The sequence below is a fragment of the Anastrepha ludens genome, chromosome 5, assembly GCF_028408465.1.
Source record: "Anastrepha ludens isolate Willacy chromosome 5, idAnaLude1.1, whole genome shotgun sequence".
NCBI lineage: Eukaryota > Metazoa > Arthropoda > Insecta > Diptera > Tephritidae > Anastrepha > Anastrepha ludens.
Window position 1 is genome coordinate 68195887 of NC_071501.1, and position 8355 is coordinate 68204241.

At 37.3% G+C, this 8355-nt stretch overlaps 1 protein-coding gene across 1 annotated transcript; it reads right to left on the reverse strand.

Moving 5' to 3' along the window:
* Positions 1 to 954: 954 nt before the first annotated feature.
* On the reverse strand, positions 955 to 2677 carry LOC128864747 (piggyBac transposable element-derived protein 4-like). The gene has a single exon (XM_054104503.1). It carries the CDS (start codon positions 2647 to 2649, stop codon positions 955 to 957), a length of 1695 nt encoding a protein of 564 aa, XP_053960478.1. The 5' UTR covers positions 2650 to 2677.
* Between the last annotated feature and the right edge of the window lie 5678 nt (positions 2678 to 8355).

Genomic DNA, 8355 nt, shown 5'->3' on the forward strand with positions numbered 1-8355 from the left:
AACATCATGCTGTTGCATCTCATTAGCTGCATGTCGAGCAGCCAATATGAGTCTTTGAGGATCATGGCAATTAATAGAACTAATTGATGCAACCTCGCGTCTTTTGGATCGATCTGTTTTATCAATATAATCCAGAGACATTCTACCAGTGCTTGTTTTAACTTTTTGTGGAATGAAATGAAGTGTCATAAATTCTGAATCAAGCCAAACTTTATTCTTTAGAATAAATCTGTCAGTCTTTCTACTTGCTGCATTATATTTACTTTTATATTTTGATTTTAAAGTTTGTAATGCTCTCTGAGGTACTGGACAGTTCTGGATCTTTCTGGACAAAGTTCAATCTCTGTTTTTGGTCTACTGTGCATTTTATTTTAGTGACTATGAGCTCCTGTGTAAAACTACGACGCAATTATTTTTCTACTATGACTCTGACTGTTGCGCAGTTAGAGTCATAGCTTGGAGTCCTAGTTTGACTTGTGCGCTATCAGCTCTACTCTGTAGCTGACAATGGTTAACTACATAGTTAGAGAAGAGCATTATTTGGGGTACTACTGCTGCTCTGAAGTAGTAAATGCAAACACTGAATTAAACTCGATTTTCCCTCGGTAGTTTTGGCTCAAACATTAATATCGATATTTCAGACATGTTTATGAAAAAGGCGCATATATACCTTATTTAACACATTGTGGTCGGGCGTTTTGTGCCAGTGCATTACGGCTGGAGCGGGTAATTTATTGAAAAATGTGCGCGAATTTTATTGTTATTAAAAATCAGTATAAATTTAAAAAGGCTCTGATTTCTTTTTTTAACTTTTATTTTCTTATCTTAGAATGTATTCTCTATCGTTATTATATTAAATAAAGCTACTTTCTGTATACTGTGAAGATGCGGTCGTTTACTCGAAAAAAAGAAAATTTTAACCAACAAATAATTAAATGAAGTAAATAATGAAAACTAATAATGTGTTAAGGTGTGGTAGCGCTCAAAACATTTACCTCTATGAAGAGGTACGCCGCAAAATGTGCACATAAAACAAGTTTCACTTCGCACTTTTTGAGACGCACACACACGACATATTCTTTGCGCATATTTTTTCTTCCCGGTTCCCACAATTTTCTCGATAACGTGTTTCCTCATATCCATTGACAGTCTTCCTGGTGGATCGGTTTTAGGCGCCCTCTTCCCGGAAGTAGATGGCCCTGCCTCTTGAGCGTTGGTATCCTCTTCAGTTGGTATCGAATCAGTAACCCAATGCAAAGCTACGTCGTTTAAAAATTTTTTATATTTTACTTTGTTGTTTTTTGTTGAGTTATAAACAACAAAGGAATTGAACAATGCACAATTTATCATGTACATGGTTACTCGTTTTGTCCATTTCGTAGTCTTTCGTAATATCGAATAATAAGACAAATACTGATCGGCACGATCGACACCTTTCATGAATTTGTTGTAATCAAGCAATGCATTTGGTTTAATTATTTTTTGATGAGTTGTTCTGTCAATATTGTGACTCTCTTTCATTTCCGCCGAATGTATAGATGAAATAAAGCAAACTTCTTTCTTCGATTGCCAGATTTGAAGTAAAACATCCCCTTTGCGGCGAAATATTGTCTGTCCTTTTTTGAGATTTGTTTTTTTTAAACACTCCGGTAAACCTCTGTTTTTCCTGATGGTTCCACATAATCTAATTTTTTTTTTCAAAAGAGCTATAGTGTTATCAACACTATTATAGTAGTTATCCATATATAAATGGTGGTTGACATCTGTATATGGAGCTACAAGTATATGTATTGTCTCTATCAGCCGTATTCCCTGAGCAGAATAAATTTGCATGTTACAAATATATCCTGTTTCGCTGTCACATAACATTCTCACCAGTATACCATATTTTGTGAGTTTTCCGGCATTATAAACTCTAAAAAATAACCGTCCTCTCCAAGGTATAATGCCTTCATCTAAAGAGAGCTGCTGTTTAGGTTTGTATATTTTCATAAATTTTGGTTGAAAATAATCAATTATGGGCCTGACTTTGATCAATCTGTCAGATGCACCGGTAGTATTCTCGTTATTGTTGAAATGCCACGCCTTCCATATTTGTCTAAATCTATCTCTAGACATTGTTTTTGCAAAGAATGGTGTTTCTGTGCAGGGATATGTTGTCCAGTACTCGTCTCTTCTATCTTTTCTAACTTGCCCCATGAAAATAATTAGTCCCAAGAATTTCTTCATTTCAGAGATCGTGATGTCCTTCCATTTCACTGATTTTTTAGGTATCGTGAACTTATTTATATTTTGGTAATAATACCTATTCGATTCCTCAACAAAATATGTAAACAAGTCATCACCAATAAACAAATTCGTCGCATCAGTTATGGATTTGGGAACAGTATCAACATTTATCCCACTGTAACCTAAAAACTCCTCTAGAACTGGAGGATTATCAATCGATGACCATTCTTCTTCATGTTCGTCAGAACTTGATTCAGAATCAGACAAAATAGTTCGACGGGTGAATCTTCGAGATCCCGGAATAATGTCTGTATCGTCGCTCACATCCTCACTATCACTATGAATATCACCATCCGACGAATAATCTGACAAATTGTCTGCAAATATTTCTTCGTCGTTTCCGTCATCCCTGTATTCCATTTTGTCGGTATATAGAGTATATATATATATATAAATAATTTTATATGAAAAATAATGCACTATACTATCGTCGTAAGCACCATGAATTACGCCACTTAACTAAAACTGAAATAAGAGTTGTTTTGAAATTAATTGCTTTTAAATTTGCTCGTATGATGTTTACTGTTAAACACAATTTACCGTTATTATTTTGATTTGTATATGTTTGTACATCGTAATACTAGGTATGAGAAAGGGTAACAACAAACATTAATAACCCGTATATCTTTATTTCCCTTATTCTACCACCCATCTATAAAAACGTATAACTACGTGACCCGCGCTCTACCCACAGTTTGCGAAAAACGTATTTTTACGTGTCCCGCACACAATGTGTTAATACTTCTTTACGAACAATTTGGCATAAAATTTAACTCATTTGATAGGGGAACTTCGGGGAACTTTGTTTTCAAAGTAAGTCATGTATGAATAAAAAACAGATTTTGTTGATTAAATGTTAAAAAAAAAAAACTTATTCAACATAAATACACATGGTTTCAATTATAAATTATTTTTTGATATCCATAAAGAAAAGTTATGGACGATAATAACATCTTGAGTAGTATTTTTCACAACAACTTAATGATAAATATTGTTTGAAAGTGTTAAAAATCGAACTAAAACTTTGACTTTGAACTGTTACATAAAAAAAACTAATTGATGAAAACTAATGAAACTTCATAATTTGGTGTAAAAAATTACTCAAAATAAGATGATGTTATAAATTTCCTGTTTAAATTAAGTCGAAAATTTTTATTTTTGGCCACTCACTCGGGTCTTCTGGCCCAGTGTGCGTAGATATGGCTTACGTCAAAATTATATGCTTTGTTTGCTTGGTATGTTTACATTCATACATATGTTTACATTTGTGCTTACTGAGCTATTGGTGCCAACGGAACATTTATTCACGTTTGCCAATCTATTATTAATAATTTAATTCATTTAAAATTTTAGGACATTTTATTGTGGTTGTTAGCACATTTTTTTGCGTTATGTTTCTCTATTTTAAACTTTTTCGCGTCCAAACTTCAATCTCTACATTCAATTTCACCTTATGCATACCCGAATTAGATTAACTGATTATGCGTTTTGATAAAAAAATATAATACTTTCATCAAAATCAAATAAGACGCGACGTGTATATGTCAGTGGCAAGAATCAACTGATTGTCTTTATTCAAAACAATTAAATGAATACATCGATTGCTTAACTTACATACATGTGCCTTACATGCACATATTGTATATTTTATGTTCTGTATTTCTACGGCTAGTTCACTCACCGAGTTTACTTTTAGGTCGCAGATCCTCCTGTAAATTTGGTGTGGTTCAGTGTCCGGTCGGTATCTTAGTTTTAGGGTTGTTTTAATTAACTCCAAGTTTTCGGGATCCGGTACGTTGAGCACTGCATCCTTCGCTTGTCCTTGGATTGTCCTATAGAATATCGTCCTGGTGGCTTCTCGTTTTAACTCTGGATCTTGTATTGACTGGAGTAGATACTCGACGCTACTGAAGAATGAATTTATCGAAATATCCCCTGTTCCTGTGAACGTTGCCAGGTAATTTATGGTTTTAAACAACCGTCCTTGTGCTGCATTGGTGTTGCTAGCCTGGAGTTGCACTTAAGCTTGCTGTAATTGTTCCAACTGGCGCTCTCTAATGGCCAATTGTTCCAATAAATCCGCCTGTGGCATTTGGGGGTTATCGTTCGCCATCCTTGCCTCGTCGTAATTGTCTGATCTCTGCTGTCTTCTTGATGCCAGGTTGAGTTGTTCTTTGTTTAGTGCCGCTTGTCAACTTATTTGTAGTTGGGCTTTCTATACTGCACTGCACTGATTTTATAAGAAATGTTTTAAGGATTTTTCCTTATTAAAAAAAATTTAAGACTTTTGTCTTTGGCTGTGTTTACACAACTGTCCCTTTATTATTCAATTTCTTTTCTTATATTATAAAATTACAATTTACTTATTAACTAAAAATGTTGTTTTCGTCGGTTTTTGCCTACTAATCATAAGTGTGTTTTGTTTCCGTTTTTGGTGTTGGGAACAAAACAAACTTATGTTGCAATTCTAATGAAAAATGAAATAATTCGTTAAAATAAATTAGGTTGAATTGCATTTTCGTTGTGAGAACGGAAATGCAGTTGATTTGGAAATAATATAATTTCCAGGAATCATGTCTGGAATTAAATGTATTGGAGTAAAATTAAAATTAAGCTGCGTTTTTGTCAAGTGAAATAAATTAGGTTGCATAAATATGTATACATAGGTATGTATGAATGCATGTATATATGTATATACATATGCTTTTTGTTGGGCAGAGCCGAGAATCGTAATCAAGAAAAACACGTTTAAGTACAATGGCGTTTATTCAAAGACTAAATATGTTATACAAAAAGATGAAAAGGAAAGAGAAGAAAATCTTGAAGCAGAGTTGCATTATAGGGTACGATGTATTCGTGTTGTAACTTTAAACCGATTACTTTTTCATCACTCTTCCTCAACACGAGTAGGTCGTTTACATAGAACTTGCATTAAAACCTAAAAGTTTTACAAATTTTTCATGTTTGATTTTGTTCAAATTCTTTGTAAGTACATCAGCAATCATCTCACTTGTACAAATGTATTCAATTTCAATTAAATTATTATTCAGTGCATCTCTAACAAAATGGTACTTAATATCTATATGTTTACTTCGTGAGTGGTAAACCGGGTTTTTCGCCAATTGCTGCGCGCTCAAATTGTCGCTGTAAACTCTAACTGGGCCACCGGAGCCACTTACGCCAATATCTGCCAATAAACGTCGTAGATATACTGCTTCTTTCGCAGCCGTTGCTAAGGCGACGTATTCTGCCTCTGTGCTGCTGAGGGCTACGCTGCTCTGGCGTTTGCTCTCCCACGATATTGAACTACCGCCCAAGAAGAATACATACCCTGTGTATGACTTGCGATCGATACTATTAGGGTAGATTCACACTATGGTGCCGATCACGGTTCGTTCTCGGTTCGGTAAAATCTTTCGACATCTACATTTGTGTTCTTACATCGGTCCAGTCGCGATTCATCGTTCGTTGAAAATGAAAATGAAATTGAAAATTTTTTCAATTCTCCAATAGGTTGCTATTGTCGAAAGACTGAACCGAGAACGCAACGTTATTCACACTATCAGTACAAGTCGCGGCAAGTTCGATCACGCTCCAGCAAAATATTCTTCGAACTTGATCGATGCTGGAGTGTGACTGTACCGAAACTTGAACAGCACGGATAGTGTGAATACAGTCATTGTTTTTCGTTTGTGAATATTTTACCGGACCGAGACTGGACCGAGAGCGGACCGTGATCGTCATCATAGTGTGAATCCGGCCTTACTGCCCCAATCGGCATCCACAAACCCTTCGATAGGCTTGCCCGTATGACGGTATACCAACTTGTAGTCTTTAGTCATTGCCAGATATCGTAAAATATGTTTGATACCTGATTCGTGCTCTTTGTGTGGATTTTGATTTCGCTGTGCCAGTTTCGAGATTGAGTGCAATATATTTGGCCTTGTGCAAACAGCGAGATACATTAATGCACCGACTGCTGATTGGTACTTTGTAACATCGGCTTTAATACACGTCTCACTAGTGCACCCAATTTGAAACCCCACGTCTAAAGGTGTCTTCGCTGCTCGACAACTGGTCATGTTATACTTTTCTAAAATCTCTCTTATATACCACGCTTGCCCGACTGAGATGCTTCCTGTCTCGCCGTCTCTGGTGATCTCCATCCCCAAAAAATACGAGATGGGACCTTTGTCGATACATTCGAAGCTGCTTGAAATTCGTGCTTTGATCGCAAGAAGATCATTTTTGTTTTGGCAACTAACGATCAAGTCATCTACGTATACAGCTATGAGACATAAATTACCTTGATGACTCATTTTGTACAGGCACCGCTCATAAGTACACGCCTCGAAACCGATTTTCTTCAAAACTTCGTCCAATTTATGGTTCCACTCTCTCCCGGACTGTTTCAGCCCATATATCGCCTTATTGAGCTTCAAAACTCGCTCAGGAAACCGCTTGGCGATACACTTTTCAGGTTGCTTCATATACACCACGTCGGTGAGCTCGCTGTTGAGATACGCGCTGCAAACATCCATCTGATGAGTGTACATTTTGAGCTCTGCCGCTAGCGCCAACACCATGCGAATAGTGGCGTAACGAACCACTGGAGAAAATGTCTCGGTGTAATTCACACCAAATTTCTGGCTACAGCCCTTTGCGACTAAACGAGCCTTAAAACGCTCCACGTCGCCATTCTGGTCATGCTTGACCGCAAAAACCCATTTGGACCCGATTGCCTTCTCGTTAGTTGGTAAGTCCACTAACTGCCACGTTTTGTTTCGCACAAGAGCGTCGTACTCATCTGTCATCGCCTTTGCCCACTCATTCGAATATTTGCTGCTTTCAGCCTCTGCGACAGTTTGCGGGATTTTAATTTCACAAGCATTTTGCATCGTATTGACAGTATTGTACACTTTGCGTGGGCGTCCTGGTTTTCCACTACGTACAAACTTCGGTCTTCCTCGTCCAATATGCGCAGGTGACTCTTCCTGAATCGGAGATTCGCAAAAACTTTCTTGGTAATCACTCCCAGAATCGCTCGAAGCCTTCGCCTCTTCAAACTCATCATCGCTGTCGTCAGCTTCCGATTCACTCAATGACTCGGAAGGTTTCTCCTTGGTGGTATCTTTATTGTTTTTAGCAGACAGCAGGTCGTAAAAATCTACTATTTCACTCTTTTTGAATGGCAAAAACGTAACATCACGTTTCTCCACTACCATGCGCTGCTCAGGATCGTATAAGCGGTACGCTTTCGACGTTAGTGAATAACCTACCATAACATACTTTTTACCTTTCGGCTTGAATTTACTTTTGCTGATCTTATTTAACGCAATAGCTTCTGAGCCGAACACTCTCAAAAAATTCACAACTGGTTTTCGCCCAGACCAAGCTTCGTAAGGTGTCATACTGTTCAATGCCTTTGTAGGCGATCTGTTTCGCAAAAACACCGCAGTAGCAACTGCCTCTGCCCATAAAAATTCACCAAGTCCACTCTGAAGCAACATACTACGTGCCATTTCCACTATTGTACGGTTCGCCCTCTCGGCAACCCCGTTTTGTTGCGGCGTGTACGGCACCGTCAACTGCCGTTTTATGCCACACTCATTCAAAAATTTATCAAAGTCTTTGTTGACGAATTCACGCCCGTTATCGCTTCGGATTGTCTTAATTCTTTTTTCAGTTTGTCGTTCTACTAAACTTTTAAATATTTTAAATTTCTCTAAAACTTCTTCTTTAGATTTTAAAAAATACACAAACATTCGTCTCGATTTATCGTCTAAGAAAACTAAGAAATAACGCGCGCCCCCCAGGGACTTTGTACGAAACGGACCACACACATCTGTGTGCACTAATTCTAAAATGTCTTTTGCTCGATTTTCCGTGCTCTTCGGAAAAGGCCTCACACTCATTTTGCATTTTGCACATATCTCACAAGCAATGTCTTTAGTAAATGTCACTTTGTCCATTCCGCGAACCATGTCTTTATTCATTAATTCCTGCAGGCTACCGTAATTCATATCCATATCGTTCATGCCATGATACTGCCTTTTCATTCGCAGC

What these genes read in the sequence shown, in the direction of transcription:
- LOC128864747 (XM_054104503.1), bottom strand. Translation starts at nt 2,649, where the DNA reads ATGGAATACAGGGATGACGGAAACGACGAAGAAATATTTGCAGACAAT.